The 16577-nt window shown below is 47.2% G+C and overlaps 2 protein-coding genes across 3 annotated transcripts; one reads left to right on the forward strand and one right to left on the reverse strand.

The window, feature by feature from the left end:
• Nucleotides 1-1602: 1602 nt before the first annotated feature.
• On the forward strand, nucleotides 1603-6318 carry LOC123090940 (GDP-mannose transporter GONST1). 2 transcript variants are annotated; one of them, XM_044512298.1, is made up of 10 exons: nucleotides 1603-1926; nucleotides 2790-2957; nucleotides 3101-3326; nucleotides 3437-3576; nucleotides 4130-4259; nucleotides 4451-4549; nucleotides 4706-4860; nucleotides 5251-5367; nucleotides 5461-5558; nucleotides 5663-6318. In XM_044512298.1, the coding sequence occupies exons 1-10, from the start codon at nucleotides 1922-1924 to the stop codon at nucleotides 5719-5721; spliced, it is 1197 nt and encodes a 398-aa protein (XP_044368233.1). In that variant the 5' UTR covers nucleotides 1603-1921; the 3' UTR covers nucleotides 5722-6318. The 2 variants fall into 2 exon arrangements, with proteins under 2 accessions (XP_044368233.1, XP_044368234.1); XM_044512299.1 differs by having other exon boundaries at nucleotides 1624-1926; nucleotides 2790-2961.
• Nucleotides 6319-7168: 850 nt separating this feature from the next.
• Nucleotides 7169-8502, reverse strand: LOC123090942 (EPIDERMAL PATTERNING FACTOR-like protein 2). The gene is made up of 2 exons (XM_044512300.1): nucleotides 7920-8502; nucleotides 7169-7807 (listed from the first exon to the last, which is right to left on the reverse strand). Exons 1-2 carry the CDS (start codon nucleotides 7993-7995, stop codon nucleotides 7515-7517), a joined length of 369 nt encoding a protein of 122 aa, XP_044368235.1. The 5' UTR covers nucleotides 7996-8502; the 3' UTR covers nucleotides 7169-7514.
• Nucleotides 8503-16577: the final 8075 nt, after the last annotated feature.

Below are 16577 nucleotides of genomic sequence, written 5' to 3' on the forward strand. Positions count from 1 at the left end.
TAAAGTTGATCAAATTTAAACAAACAGGGCGTCAGGCCAACTCTACCGCGCGACCCCAAACGGACGTTCGTTTTGTCCGAATTCTGTTCGTTTGGGTAGGGACTTGGGGTCGTGTCCGGGCCTGTCCTGGGATGCGGTGGCCGTGCGCCCAGCGCGCGGCCGCATCCATTTGCCCCATCCTGTCCGCGTATATTTCTTTGCAAGTCCTTAACTTTTTTTTATCATTCATTTTTGGTACATGATAATACATCATTACATTTTGACTAGTAAAGCAAGACCAAAGAAAATAAGAACCACAAGAATACATTTGAGAAGATACCCAACTTCTATAACTACTCCCTTGAGTTGGGTTAGCGCCTTCTCGATGCACTCATTGTTGATCTGTGGAGGAGGCACGACGTTGCACCCTCCTTTCTTCTTCAAGCCAGAAGTCGACGTTGCTTCCTCACACGTAGTATCGTGCCTTGTTGCTTCTTCGCACGTAGTATCGTGCCTAGTCTCTAATCTAGCAACAAGTGCACTTGTCTCATCTAAAGCCTCTAGGCTAGCTAAAAGTGCACGAACATGCAATACATTTCGCTCTATCAACATATCGATGTACTCTTCTTCCCAATACCAAAACTTGCATCCGTTCTACACAATAAAACTTAAAGTTAGCACCACTAGTCTAATCGAAAGCACAAACCGAAGCTAAAAGAGCACATACCCCATCGTTTAAGCACTTGATGAACACCCATCCGGGATGCTCCAGCGTTGTAGACACGCGGCGCACGACCACCCTTGGGCAGTGGTCGCACTTGATGAGGGGCAACGGTGCGCCGACGAGCTTTTGGGCAAGTACCGAGCCCGGCCGGCCGCCATTCGCGTATCTGCCGGCGGGCCACCGACGGTGCAGATCCGAGCGGCTAGAGGACGAGCCACTGCCTGCATGTGGCCTTGCGGCCCTGCCAGGGCCTTTCGGCGAGGTTCCCGACCAGTCCATGGCGCGGCCCGGCCTCCCACAGCCGGGCGAGCTCAAGACCGACCGGATCCGCCCCAAATCCGGCGGGCGGGCGCGCAAACAAGGTGGCCGTGCTTGGGTAGCTCGGCGGCGACGAGAGGAAGGGGTTGGGCAAGCGCGCGTTCGAGTTGCACGGCTGCAATGGCAGCGAGCGGCCGGCGGCGGCGAGGGGAAGAGAGGGGAAGAGTGGAGTGGATGCGGCCGGAGGGAGGGAGGGGGGCGGATAGAAAAAGGCCCGTCCTGTGCCACCGATGGGCGGGCCAGGGGAGGACACGCGCAGACGACCCGCGCATCCGCGTGGTGTCCGTTTCATCCCAAAAACGGCGCAAACTTGGACCGCGGATGGGTCGAAAGCGGACACAGAGCGGACAAAAGTCCGTTTGCGCCGCGCGTTGGGCCGTCTCGTTTGTCCCTTTTACCCCAAACGGATGGGGACGGACAGGATAGGGTCGCGCGGTGGAGTTGGCCTCACAACCTCCAGTATCTGCCTATCTGGTACACCTGACGCTGTCGTACCTAGCGGCTGTATGGGCGTATGGGGTGATGCGTGTTTGCTTGCTGCCGCTGCGTCGTTGACCTCGCCAACCGGCAGTCCCCCCCTTTGCAAGTTGCGACAGCCTACCAATACCATACGACCGGATAAACCGAGGAGAGACGCTGCGTTTTCTGCGACAGCCCGTCCCGTGGTCTCTCTCGCTGACTCGTCAAGCCGCCGAGCCGAGCGAGCGGCGACCATTTCGCCTCCTGCTCCCGCTCCAGCTCCAGCCTCCTCCCTCGCCTCCACCTGTCCGCCCGCCTTCTCACCGGAGCAAGTCGGGCCGGGCCGCCTCCCCGGGAGCACCTGCGCCCTCACCGCCGGATCCCACCTCTCTTCTCCCCAGCTCGTCGCCGCCGGACACCCCAAAGCTCGCGACCCCCGGAATGAGGTAGTAGCAGGAAGGGTTCCGCCTAATCACTCCCTCCCCCCCTTTATCTATCAATCACGCGGTCTGGTTTCCTCCCAACTAGCATGTCTAGTTGTCCACATATGTGTATTTCCCATGGATTGAGGATTTGAGGGTAGGTTTGGGGCCTGCAATTTCATGTATATATTGAGTTTGTTAACCGTGGATTCGGTTGAGGAGAACTCCTTTTGCTCTGTCCCTGCGCAATATGTCAGTATACAATTTTCTGTTTGGCCCTGTTCTAGGGTGCATCCCCAAGTTCATGTGCCCTTTATGTGCTATGAGTGATTAGGAGCCCCAAACGTGGCCGGAATGCTGCAACCCATAATTAAATATCTGAATCACAGTGATGTTTGAATAATATTTTCACAGGGTAACTATCACGATGCTTGAAACTTGGCTTGTTCAATGTCTTTACTGGGCTCATCTCAACTCCTACATTTTAAATTTTGTCACCAGAAAGTTCTGAGCAAATATTGGAACTGATCCTTGTAGTTTGATTTTATTTATAGTACGGATATATGAAAACTATTGTGGAAACTGTAAATGCTTATAGTTTTGCTCCACCACGATGCATTTTGAAGTATAGGATGGACATAGGGAAACTCTTTTGGAAACTGTAAATGCTTATAATTTTGCTCCACTACGATGCATTTTGTAGTATGGACATATGGAAACTCTTTTGGAAACTGTTAATTCTTGATGCATTTTGAAGTATCATCGGTTTCATACGCATGCTTGACCACAGTGCAAAAATGGGACCTGCTGTTAAACATAATACGTAAGAGATTCATGCATTAAATATTTGGATTATTGTTGATTGCCAGCACTGTTTTACCTTGTAGAATCCAACAGTTAGGCAATCATGTGGATCCTGGCACCCCTACCGGGAGAAAATCACCAGAGATTACTACAACTAGTCCACTCGTGAACGGAGAAAAGAGTAAACTCTGGGATCAGATTGGAGGACAAGGTGCACTTGCAAGTCCCATGAGGAGAGAGATTGGGAACAGGCATGTAAGCTTCTCTTGATCTATGTGTTATTTTGCAGGCATTTATGGATCTCATTGTCGCCTCCTCAAATGAAAATATCAAGGAAGCATTTATGGCCTGAGCTAACACAATGCACTGTGCTTTTGTCTCATATTTTGTCCAGATCTTTGATGAGGTCCTTCTCTGTTGATGACGTTGACTTGGAAGACGTTGAGGCCTCAAAAGAAAGAGATAGGCCCTCACACTTCCTCAGGCTCCCAAACATTCAGAATCAATCTCTTCTATCTGGTCTTGCTTACTGCATAGCATCCTGCAGCATGATTTTAGTTAACAAGTTTGTTTTGTCTGGCTATGGTTTTAATGCTGGAATATTTCTGATGCTTTACCAGGTATATTGCTATGGCTGGCCATATACTTCTTATGCAATCTTGTGTTCCTTCTCATGGATATCCTGCGTGGGTAACACTGATAGTATTTTCTTCATCATGTTAAACTGCAGAACATTGTATCGGTGACCATAGTTTCCGCACTGTCCATCTCTGGTGTTATCCCAACTGAACCATTAACATGGAGGTTAATCAAAGTTTGGTTGCCTGTGAACATCATATTTGTCGGAATGCTAATTACAAGCATGTTTAGGTAAATATCAATTTTCAAATCATTTTGATCTGAGGAATGTTTCGTGTGCAGTTTATGCTGGTCTATACTTATATCCTTTCGATGTCGGGGCATCTTTTATTGAATTTAAGCAATTATTTAATGTTTTTATTATATAGTCCTCCGTTTCGTAAAGTATGAATACTGCTCTCTATTCATTTGCCCCCACTCTCAGAGCCATGCATAAAGGAACACACGTGGCGTATAATGACACGATAACTCCAAGAATCCAAACGCTCCGTTAATTGATAGCTTGTTCCTCCTTTAATCAGCATTGATGCTTAATAATGTTTGATAGCTTATAAATTTCATTTAAGGATAATTTTTTGTTCTGCTGAGGCTCTTTCTCTGATCATGTTCAGTTAGTTAGTTCAGACTATGCAAACCTGAATAAATTTCTAAGTTTTCTGAACATTATGAGTTGAACATTTCCATATGAGCTGTGAAGAAATTGTTCCTCAACTTGTAATAAGGAAATTTCAGATTGAAATTTCTGATAAGTCGTGCACATTTTAACATTTTCTGTACCTTTCAGTTTGAAGTACATCAATGTTGCGATGTTGACTATATTGAAGAATGTCGCCAATGTTCTTACTGCTTCTGGTGAAACCTACTTCTTTAAGAAGCAGCATGATAGACAAGTTTGGATTTCTCTAATGTTGATGGTATGTCATGAAGTTATGAATGTCTGAGCAGGATTTGAATGCTTAAGGCGGCTTATTTTCTTTTCTGTTACTGAATAATAGCATGTAGTCAATTCATTACTGTATATCTAATATAGGTGTTCATGAAACATGACTTAAATTAACACACTATTGGCCCCTTAAAGACCTGACTAAGCTCTCTTTTTCTGTAGATAATCTCAGCCATTGCAGGAGGAGTAACAGATCTGTCATTTCATGCAGTCGGCTATACATGGCAGGTCTTAAACTGTTTTTTAACAGCATCATATTCGGTATTGTTCTTCTCATTGCCACTGAAAATTTACAATATGCAGCCATCTTAAACTGTTACTCTTCCCAAATGTTTTAGATTCTTACAATCAGTTCCTATCTCTTCAGTTGTGAGGTACCTCTATATAAATCTTAACAAACGAATTATTTGCTTCCAGCTTACATTGAGGCATGTAATGGACAGTGCGAAGGAAGCCACCAGGTCCGGGAATTTGAATGAGCTTTCAATGGTTTTACTGAATAATGTTCTTTCACTGCCATTGGGAGTTATCCTCGTGCTTGGTTTTAATGAAGTGGAGTACCTGTTGGAAACGTAAGCTTCACTCGTTCACTTGTTCTAGCATGAACCTAATAACTAAATGCAAACTGTGGAGCCTCCACCTCTGTAACAAAAACTATTTATCTTGAAAGTTCCTTTCATATCCTTGATGGCATTCCAACTCAGTTCCTATGGCACACCAACCTCAAATAATGCAGCCTAAAGAACCTGTTACGGCCATGGCACCTGAATCTTGACAGGGAAGTGGTGTATAGGGTCAAATTTGTTATCTGCCCGTTAAAAAACCATTACTCAGGCTCCTACCAAGATACAACTATTGCATCCCTAAAAAAAGATACAACTATTGCAGCTAGCACATCTGACGGAACAATTAGTTATATAATTGCAAATGCTACTTGTGTCTTATGGAAAGTGAATTTGCAGGCCTCTCCTGAGGATGCCTACGTTTTGGCTAGTCATCACTGCTAGCGGGGTTTTGGGGCTCGCTATCAGCTTCACTTCGATGTGGTTTCTTCGTCAGACGAGCGCAACAACATATAGGTACCAGATGAATCTGATCAGCCTCTCTAAAATCGTCGCGCTTTACTCTCCTTGATCTTCTAATGCCAACATTGCCTCCCTGTTGTGTTGCAGCCTTGTGGGCTCCCTCAACAAGATCCCTCTCTCCATTGCCGGAATCCTGCTCTTCAAAGTCCGCACGAGCATGGAGAACTCCATAAGCATCATGTTTGGTATGTTTCGTCTATGACCAGGGCAAAGAAATTATTGCCTTATGGCTGCCGACATGTACCGCATTTCACTAACAAAGAAACCATATACGCCTTTCACTCTGCAGGGCTATTAGCAGGAGTGTTTTTCGCCAGGGCGAAGTTGCGCGAAAACTCCCAGTCATAGCTGCTGCTTGTAGATCCTACAGAGGGCAAGGCAAAGCAGGCCGCTCCTCGAATCAGACCTCTGGGAAACTTGTGCAGGTGTGAGGTTGTTTCCCAGTTGGCCTGGTGCTTCGTTTTGTTTTTTTATCTCGAAGCCGTCCTGGGGCTGTGGGTGGGTGGTGGCATATATACGTCCTCTGTAAGACACATGGTTAGATACTGCTGAAATCCCAGGCAGTTGGGGGTATAGAAGATGGTTGGGTAAATACATACAGGTAGTAATTCATTGTTGGGTTGGAGGTTTCTCCTCTGAAACCAACTCAGCTGGGCAGATGAGATCGCTGCTGTATATTCTCTTCTCTTATCTCTTATCCTGGAGACACGGTTTCTGTTCTACCGGCTGCTCTGAAAAACTTGGCCATGGGATGGATGGATATTCGTCCGAGAAAGGTCTTTCTGGGACGGTTTCTCTCTACTGCATTCACCTCACTCAAGCAACACGCGTGTTGTGCCCTAGCTTGCCTGCTGCTGTGGCTGTGGCCGTGGCCTGGCCTGGTCTGGTCTCTCTCTTGCTGTTAAGCTGTGTCCTTACGCTTTGTCATGAGTAATAAATATTTACTGTGGCCGCTCTCCCTGTGTAAAAAAAATGAAGAAGAAAAGGCAGAGTAAATGAGGCTGAGGAGACGGACGCTTGAATGCCCTTGGACACGAGACATGACTTGTCACTCAGTACAGCCGAGAGGAGGACTCGCGCACTGCGCACACACATTCACTCACTGGAGCAAGTAGTATTGAATGTTGGCTCAGCACTGTCCTTCTCTCGCACTCAGGTTGGTAGGCAGGATTTCGCATATCTGCACGTGACAGGCTCTTGGTTGAATGCAGTTGCCAGTACTACTCTACTCAAGGCTTGAGTTAGTAACCTTTGCTCAAGGCTCGAGTTAGCCATGCATGCATGCGCAGGTTATAGAGGCGGAACTTGAGGGGGCGGGGGCTTCTCTGACTGAACTTGAAATTCTGTAAAACTAATAGTAGATCATCAATGGGTAAAAACGACCTCCAGTTCATTCCCTAACCGGGAGAAGAAGAGAGAAATCACACGTTCAAAACACATATGCTGTTGGCTGACGCGAGTGGGCAGTACAAATCTTGTGATGGAATTGGAGCCTGTGTGCAAGGAGATGGTGGCGAATCCCTGGGCCTGGAGGACAATGTCCTGGAAGCGAATCACATGCTTTGCTTACGGGCACAAGTTCTTCAGAGGAAAAGACAAGGCTACAGCAATGATGAGCGTAGCTCCAAGGGCTCCAAAAAAGCTTTTGTCTCGCTGTTTGGCCCCCCCTTTTCAGAGCCTTTATCATCTCCAAACAAAAAAAACGACACGTACCATTTTTCTTGCATTATTATTACATAAAAACTCGGTTTTCATTTTGGCCAAGCACTATTGTGTTGGCAGGAGCTCATCCATCAAAACGACAATGCAAAATGATATCACTCCCTTAATTACACCACAAAGTTTATACAATATACTTATACTACTCAGCAGGAACTACTTAACATCACACCTTAGCTAGCTCCTTTGATTAATTAGTGCAACACCGGCTCCAAACTACTGGTAGTAGTATGTGGTGGATCGTTCAGCATCATCATCATAAACTCTATGCCTAAACTGACCAAAACTTCTCCCAACAGCTACACCTTGCACCTGCGGCTTCTCCCAACAACTTACAGTAGCCATGTGATGGGATGGATCAAAGATGCTGGAAGCTCATCAAACATCTTCTTCAGGAGAAAACAGCTAGCTGCCTCGGTCGATCACGGGTTGAGGATCGGCCTCCTGTCGGCGCACCGGCACTTCCAGTTGAGCGGCTTGTAGTTGGTGGAGCCCTCGTCGTCGTCGCCGCCGAAGGCCCCGGACAGGCGGAAGTGGCTCCCCCCCTTGTCCCGCGGCGCCACCGGCACCTGCACCGCCTCGCACCGGCCGCACAGGGCGCACCTCCCCTCGCACCGCGGCGGCCTCGACCCGATCCTCACCGCCGACATCGCCTCCGCGCCCTCCACCACCTTTGAAGCTGGCTCCTTGAGCTGGTAATGCATCGGCCCTCTACCTGCAAGAAAGCGATGGCAACAAAATGCATCAGCTAGAGGCAGGGGGAGTGAGGAAGATGCGGCGGTGTGGAGTAGTAGAGACAGTAAGAAGATCTTGGCACGCACGTATACCTTGAGTAGAGGCTAGGCCCTGGGGGGATAGCAAAAGGAGAAGCAGAAGCGAGGAGTAAAGGAGCAGGAGCTTCATGGGGGAAGGGATTCAGCTCGATCGGCTCGACTGAAGCTCGGTGGTAGCTAAGCACTCACTGATGAATGAATGAGGGAAGCAGCCGGGTAGGGTACCGCTAGCCTGCTACTTATATCAAGGATCGCGCTCACATGGGCAGGGGTTCCTTGTAGCTGTGGTGCTGGGAATAAATGGTCCACAGAGAGAGAGAGAGGGAGAGGTTGAGGGAGGGGTTGGCCCTGTCTATCTACAGTGGTGTGGTGTGCCAGTAGTACCACGGACGATGGCCATTGAATGCGGCTGAGCTCTGAAGCCATAAAGGTTTCGTGCAGCGGCGTCAGAGCCAGAGGGAGAGGGGGGAGCACAAGAGTTGGGGGGAGAGAGAGGCAGCAGGAGGGCACAAGGGCTGGGGGCAGAGACAGCGACGCATGCCTGCCTACCTCCCTCCTTCACATTGCACTGCATGCACGGCAGCAGGGGCACGGATTAGCGAGGTCCTTTGCTCCGGCCATGCGAGAAAAGAAACAGCTCTCGAGCGAGAAACGAAGCAGGGGGGATGAGATGAGATGCGATGCAAGGGAGCAGAGCACTTGCGTGGAGCTGGGCTCGTTTCCAAAATAGCGGGGACCCGCCTGTGCCCCTGTGCAGACCCTTCTTCCCTGCAAGCGAAACGGGGATCGGAAAATAGGGCGGGCCAAGAATTTCAACCCAACAGGCAGCTAGCTAGGATGGATAACGATGCTAGTACTTCTTGATCTTCAGTTCAGTCCACACCCCCGATGATGATGGTGATGTCAGATACGGAGATACCCCGTTCTGTTTCTCTCTTGGTACATTTCAGGCTCATGAGGTTGGCTTTTTTTTTCTTGTTTTTTAAACGAGGCAAAAGAGTTGCCATTTCATTAATTAAAAAGAGATGGTTTCATAAAGAGCATCTGCAACCTGACCCCTTCAACCGTTCTTAAACGCTCGGGTGCCGTCCGGTCACGAAATTTCGACCTAACCGGGCCTCTCAAACCGCCCTCAAACGCCCGGGATGACCGGCACCCCATATCCAGCCCAAATATGAGGCAGATATGGGGGAGCCCGGACGTGCCCGGGCACGCCCGCCACACCGGTCTAGCAGCGTGGCCCCACACGAACTCGTCAGGAAACCCGACAGTCCGACGGGAGCCTCGACCGTCGCCGCGGTGTGAACGCCGCGTGGTGCCGCTCCGGCTCCCCACCCGAGGCTGTAGCTAGCTATTTAAGCTGACCGGCGCCCCCAGCCCTAGCACATCCGCCTCTTCCCTCCCTCTGCCACCACTCGAGCCCGTTAGCCATGCCCAGCGCTGCCGCTACTACACGATCCAGCACCGTCTCTTTCTCCTTGAGCAGGTCTGAACCCGTAGGGAAGCGGGGCTACCTCTGGAACCGGAGGAGGATTTCGAGGAGGAGGAGGAGGAGGTGCCGGCGAAGGAGGAAGAGGAGCCGGCGGACAGGGAGAGGAGGAGGAGGAGGAGTCGGCGGAGGAGGCGCCACCGCTAGATGTGGGGGAGGAGGAGGCGCCGGCGATGGAGGACGTGGATATGTGGCCGGAGCAGCACACCATCCTGAACTCCATCCGCTCGGAGTCGGCTACAAAGGCCAGGCCTCGCCGTCGGCAATAGATGGAGGCGGCGTAGGCGGCTCTGGCTCCGGCGACTCAGGCCATCTCCGACAATGACAAAATTTGAGTAGTATAGAACGTAGTACGTAGCTATATATTCTGCATGATTTTGTATGGATTTACGAAAAGGGTTTCCCCCCGCTTTATATTATAAAGCAACGAACCGAGCATCCAACATAGCAGTACAAAGTACAATCAAGTCATAAAGTCACGCTGGGGGCACAACAAGACAAGCCCCAAACAAAGCTAAAACAGAAGCTAATCCGGCTCGGGAGGTGATGGTGGTGGTGGCGGAGGAGGAGCAAATGCCGACGCCGAAGAACGAAGTCCAGCTATGATGTTGTCGATGGCGTCCCAGTCTCGCCACTTGCTAAGCGGTCTCCAAAGCTGTAAGAAGCCACATATTTTATAGATCACATCAATCACACAACATGGAATCACGTGCTCTATGACTAGTTTATTACGATTACACCAGAGGGTCCACGCTAGGGTGCCCAAAGCCACCCATGTGTGTGTGGGGGGGGGGGGGGCTAGAACCAGGGAGCCTAAGAACCTCCCCAAATAAGTCCGGGAGGTTGTCGTGGCACCAGCTGCCACCAACCACCTCCTGGAAGCAGCTCCATAGGAACTGCGCCACATGGCACCAGAAGAAGATGTGATTACAGTCTTTCGGTACCAAACAGATGGGGCAGAGGCCATCCCCAGGGCCGTTATGTTTGTGGACCTCCGTACCCGAAGGGAGGCGGCCGCGGACCCATTGCCAGAGGAATATGCGGATTTTCAAGGGGAGTTTGATCTCCCAAAGGACCGCTAGTTCCACTGGCCTAGGAGTGGGAACAATCGCCCGATATAGGGATCTAGTCAAGAATCCGCCACTTGACTCGAGATGCCAAGATATCGAATCGGGCTCCAGGAAGGGGGGTGGAGGGCAATACACTCGAGCAATACATCCCATCGCTCGAGTTCCACCGCCCCGAAGGTACGGCGGAAGGCAATAGCGCCCAAATCAGCTAAGGCCACGGCCACAGATAGTTGTGGGCGGACACAGATCACGAACAGCGCATAAAAGCGGACCGCAAAGGGACGGGTCCCTACCCATTGATCTAGCCAGAACAGGGTGCCAGATCCGGTACCTACTTTAATGGAGGTCCCAATGCGTAGGACCGGCATCAGACGGATCACCGATTGCCAGAATTGGGACCCACCAGATCTAGGGGTGAATGCCAGTGGCTGCCCGCGAAAGTACTTCGCGTGGATAACCTCAAGCCACAGGCCTCCCTCATCGGTTTGAATCCGCCAAAGCCATTTGGAGAGGAGGGCAATATTCATCCGCTTGGAAGAAATAACCCCAAGGCCTCCTTGGTCTTTAGGCTTATAGATCTCAGACCAATTTACCATGTGGTACTTCTGTTTATTGTTCTCTCCAGCCCAGAAGAATCTGGAGGGAAGTTTGGTGACCTCATGATGAAGAGATTCATGCAGACTATAGGATCCCATGACATACATCAATAGGCTAATAAGGGAGGAGTTCATCAGAATCACTCGAGCGGCTTTAGATAGCCATCTCCCCTGGTAGGGCTCCATCCTAGGCTGGAGCTTGGCGATTTAGGGGCTGGATATGGGAGAGCTGTATGTGGAGAAGGAAATATGAGGTGTGCCCGGTCAGTGCCCGCGGACGCGGTCAGGCGGGTTCACTGACGTTTGAGGGACCGAATTTGCCAAGTCCGGTTGTAGATGTTCTAAGTTCCAAACAACAACCACACAGTGGTAAAATAGAGCAGTTACCCGCGAGGTAAAATGACATCGAAACCCTTGACACTCATCGTTACCCACAACCTAGCCTCCTCAAGGACCCTATCCACAATGATCACCGAAGGGGTGGAGTTGTTTGAGAAGACCCTAGCGTTCCTCTTGCATAGCTCCCAGAAAACAAGCATCAGGAGGGAGCCTAGTCCTTTTCTACTTGGTGATCTCGTGAGGACGATCTTGTTCCACCAATCTTTGACAACGACCATAGTCGACCAATGACTTGTCCTAATATCATTCAAGCCAATCTATGCCTTGACTGCTTTCCAAATAGCAGTTACATATTAGCATTGGAAAAGGAGACGGGCCACCATTTCTTGAATTTGGTTGCAAAGGGGCACATACCGCAATTTTGCCATCCCCTACGGGGAAGTAAATCAACCGTCCAAACTCTATTGTGAATGATCAACCAAGTAAAGAACTTGTATTTTAAAGTAGCCCACACCTTCCAAACGGTCTTTAGTAGAGGCGTGATGGCGAGCCCCTCGAATTGCATCTTGTAGGCCATGGCCGTTGAGAATCCATCAGGCCCTGATACGTCTCAGTCATATCTATCATAACATTTTTATCTTGTTTTGTACTCTAATTTGCACGATTTAAATGAAACTAACCCGGACTAACGCTGTTTTCAGGAGAACTACCATGGTGTTCTTTTTGTGCAGAAATAAAAGTTCTCGGATTGGAACGAAACTTTGCCGGGAATTTTTATACAAATAAAGATAATTTCTGGAGCCAAGAGCCACCAGAGTGGGGCACCTGGGTGGGCACAACCCACCAGGGCGCCCCCCTCCAAGCATGCCCAGGTGGGTTGTCCCCACCTGGTGGCCCCGAAGACCCTGAAACCGATGCTATAAAATCACATATTTCTAGAAAAAAATCAGGGAGGAAGAATTATCGCGTTTCACGAGACAGAGCCGCCGCCGCCTCCTGTTCTTCATTGGGAGGCCAGATCTGGAGTCCATTTGGGGCTCCCGAGAGGGGGATCTTCGATCTTTGTCATCACCAACCCTTCTCCATCGCCAATTCCATGATGCTCCCCACCACAAGTGAGTAATTCCTTCATAGGCTCGCTGGTCGGTGAGGAGTTGGATGAGATTCATCATGTAATCGAGTTAGTTTTGTTAGGGCTTGATCCCTAGTATCTATTATGTTCTGAGATTGATGTTGATATGACTTTGCCATGCTTAATGCTTGTCACTTTAGGCCCGGGTGCCATGATTTCAGATATAAACCATTTATGTTATCATCATTACATCTATGTTCTAGATCTGATCTTGCAAGTTATAGTCACCTACTATGTGTTATGATCCAGCAACCCCGGAGTGACAATAGTCGGGGCACTTCCCGGTGATGGCCGTAGTTTGAGGAGTTCATGTATTCACCATATGTTAATGCTTGATACGTCTCCGTCGTATCTATATTTTTTGATTGTTCCATGCCATTATTCTACAACTTTTACATACTTTTGGCAACTTTTTATACTATTTTTGGGACTAACATATTGATCCAGTGCCCAGTGTTAGTTCCTGTTTGTTGCATGTTTTTTTGTTTCGCAGAAAATCCATATCAAATTGAGTCCAAACGGGATAAAAACGGACGGAGACTTTTTTTGGAATACATCTGAATTTTGAGAAGTGGAATCAATGCGAGACGATGCTCGAGGGGCCCACAAGGCAGGGGGCGCGCCCCTGACCCTCGTGGACACCCCGTAAGGCGGCTGTTGCCCTTCTTTTGCTGCAAGAAAGCTAATATCCGGAGAAAAATCATGTTCAAAGTTTCAATCCAATCGGTGTTACGGATCTCTGGGAATATAAGAAACAGTGAAAGGGCAGAAACAGAGAGAGACAGAGAACAGATCCAATCTCGGAGGGGCTCTCGCCCCTCCCACGCCATGGAGGCCATGGACCAGAGGGGAAAGCCTTCTCCCATCTAGGCAGAAGGTCAAGGAAGAAGAAGAAGAAGAAGGGGGGCTCTCTCCCCCTCTCTCCCGGTGGCACCGGAACACCGCCGGGGCCATCATCATCACCGTGATCTACACCAACACCTCCGTCATCTTCACCAACATCTTCATCACCTTCCCCCATCTATCTACAGTGGTCCACTCTCCCGCAACCCGCTGTACCCTCTACTTGAACATGGTGCTTTATGCTTCATATTATTATCCAATGATGTGTTGCCATCCTATGATGTCTGAGTAGATTTTCGTTGTCCTATCGGTAATTGGTGAATTGCTATGATTGGTTTAATTTGCTTGTGGTTATGTTGCCGTCATTTGGTGCCCATCATATGAGCATGCGCGTGGATCACACCATAGGGTTAGTTGTATGTTGATAGGACTATGTATTGTAGGGCAAGAGTGATAGAAGCTTCAACCTAGCATAGAAATTGATGCATACGGGATTGAAGGGGGACCAATATATCTTAATGCTATGGTTGGGTTTTACCTTAATGAACGTTAGTAGTTGCGGATGCTTGCTAATAGTTCCAATCATAAGTGCATAGAATTCCAAGTCAGGGATGACATGCTAGCAGTGGCCTCTCCCACATAAAACTTGCTATCGGTCTAGTAAAGTAGTCAATTGCTTAGGGACAATTTCACAACTCCTACGACCACTTTTCCACACTCGCTATACTAACTTTATTGCGTCTTTATCTAAACAGCCCCTAGTTTTTATTTACGCGCTCTTTATATTCTTGCAAACCTATCCAACAACACCTACAAAGTCCTTCTAGTTTCATACTTGTTTTAGGTAAAGCGAACGTTAGGCGTGCGCAGAGTTGTATCGGTGGTCGATAGAACTTGAGGGAATATTTGTTCTACCTTTAGCTCCTCGTTGGGTTCGACACTCTTACTTATCGAAAGAGGCTACAATTGATCCCCTATACTTGTGGGTTATCAAGACCTTTTTCTGGCGCCGTTGCCGGGGAGCAATAGCGTGGGGTGAATATTCTTGTGTGTGCTTGTTTGCTTTATCACCAAGTAGTTTTTATTTTGTGCTCTTGTTTTCTATCTTTAGTTATGGGTAGAAACGCAAAATTCCAAAAAATTAGTTGTACCTACTACACCAATGGTTGAAGAATCACTCAAAATCTATCACACTACTTAAGCTTTTTACTTGGATCATCTTCGATCCCTATGTGCTCGTGCTAAAATCCCAACTAGCTTAGTTGAGGGCAAATCTTTAGATGAGCATGCTTGTTATGTGCGACACCGCATATCTGAAAGGGGAAACTTTTACTGGATCAAATTCATCCTTTGCAATGCTATGCTTGGAATTTATGTGAAATATATGATTTTACTTGTTGTTCTGAAGACCCTAAGAAACACCTTCCCTACCAATGTGAGTTTAGTGATAATGGAATCGTATCTTCGCACGTTAAGGGTGTTTATAATTACTATGATGTTCAACAAATTGAAGAATTTGTTGCTTTTAAGGGTTCTTATGAAATTGCTTCTATGATTGGAAAGTATGATGCTACTCTTTACAAATCTGAAATTTTTGCCATACTCAAATATTGCTGTGATAATTATGCTTCTAATCCTTATATTAAACCATATATTGAGGACTCCTCCGCTGTCCAAGAATAGATTATTATTTTGCAAGAGTCTATGGAAGAAGAATCTGATGAAACTGTGAGATCATTGGATGAAAAAGATGATGAGGACGGCGAAGGACAAAAGGAGGAAGAGTGGATTAGCTACCCGTGCCCACCTTCTAATGAGAGTAACTCTTCAACTCATACATTGTTTAATTTCCCTTCATGCTTACCGAAGGATGATTGCTATAATGATTGTTATGATCCCGTTGATTCTTTTGAAATATCCCTTTTTGATGATGCTTGCTATGCTTGTTGGCCAAGATGCCAATATGAATTATGCTTATGGAGATGAACTTGCTATAGTTCCTTATGTTAAACATGAAATTGTTGCTATTGCACCCATGCATGATAGTCCTATTATATTTTTGAATTCTCTCGACTACACTATATCGGAGAAGTTTGCACTTATTAAGGATTATATCGATGGGTTGCCTTTTACTACTACACATGATGATTTTGATGAATATAATATGCATGTGCTTGCTGCTCCTACTTGCAATTATTATGAGAGAGGAACTACATCTCCGCCTCTCCATGTTTCCAATATGATAAAATTGCAAGAAACTATTTATAATATGCATTGGCCCTTTACTTTGTGTGCATGAATTGTTCTTTTATGACATGCCGATGCATAGGAAGAGAGTTAGACTTCGTTGTTGCTTGATATATGTTCCTTTGTGCTCACTACTAAATTACAAATCATTGTTAATTAAAATTGGCTTTGATATATCTTGGGATCCGGGTGGATCCATTACTTGAGCACATTATGCCTAGCTTAATGGCTTTAAAGGAAGCGCTGCCAGGGAGAAAACCTGGAAGTTTTAGAGAGTCATTTATTTCTGTTGTGTGCTTTTATAAAGTTTAAAAATAAAAATAATGTGCCAAGATTTGCCTTTAGGATGTTTACATTGCTTGTTGGTTTGTGCGGTGCAAGACAGAAACTTTGTCTGTAGTGCACGATTTTACATTTTTTACTGGAACGTCAAACGGTTCTGAAACTTTTTGAACTCTCTTTATATACATATTGTTTATTTTTCGTAATTTTGGCAGATTTCTTGGAGTACCAGAAGTATGGTGAATGTTCAGATTACTACAGACTGTCCTGTTTAAGACAGATTCTGTTTTTGATGCATAGTTTGCTTGTTTTGATGAAACTATCAATTTCTATCAGTGGATTAAGCCATGAAAAAGTTATATTACAGTAGCTAAAATGCAAAAACAAAATATGAATTGGTTTGCAACAGTACCTAGAGTAGTGATTTGTTTTATTATACTAACGGATCTTACCGAGATTTCTGTTGAGTTTTGTGTGGATGAAGTGTTCGAAGATCGAGGAGGTCTCGATATGAGTAGAAGGAGGAGAGGCAAGAGCTTAAGCTTGGGGATGACCAATGCACCCCAAGTAAATATTCAAGGAGACTCAAACTTCTAAGCTTGGGGATGCCTCGAAAGGCATCCCATCTTTCTTCAACAAGTATCAGTATGTTTTCGGATTCGTTTCGTTCATGTGATATGTGCAAATCTTGGAGCGTCTTTTGCATTTAGTTTT

The sequence above is a fragment of the Triticum aestivum genome, chromosome 4B, assembly GCF_018294505.1.
Source record: "Triticum aestivum cultivar Chinese Spring chromosome 4B, IWGSC CS RefSeq v2.1, whole genome shotgun sequence".
Lineage (NCBI taxonomy): Eukaryota > Viridiplantae > Streptophyta > Magnoliopsida > Poales > Poaceae > Triticum > Triticum aestivum.

What these genes read in the sequence shown, in the direction of transcription:
- LOC123090942 (XM_044512300.1), bottom strand. Translation starts at nt 7,995, where the DNA reads ATGAAGCTCCTGCTCCTTTACTCCTCGCTTCTGCTTCTCCTTTTGCTA. An exon ending in GGGCCTAGCCTCTACTCAAG is followed by an intron (nt 7,808 to 7,919) that starts GTATACGTGCGT and finishes GCTTTCTTGCAG; the next exon opens with GTAGAGGGCCGATGCATTAC.
- LOC123090940 (XM_044512298.1), top strand. An exon ending in GGATTTCTCTAATGTTGATG is followed by an intron (nt 4,260 to 4,450) that starts GTATGTCATGAA and finishes CTTTTTCTGTAG; the next exon opens with ATAATCTCAGCCATTGCAGG. An exon ending in ACGAGCGCAACAACATATAG is followed by an intron (nt 5,368 to 5,460) that starts GTACCAGATGAA and finishes GTTGTGTTGCAG; the next exon opens with CCTTGTGGGCTCCCTCAACA.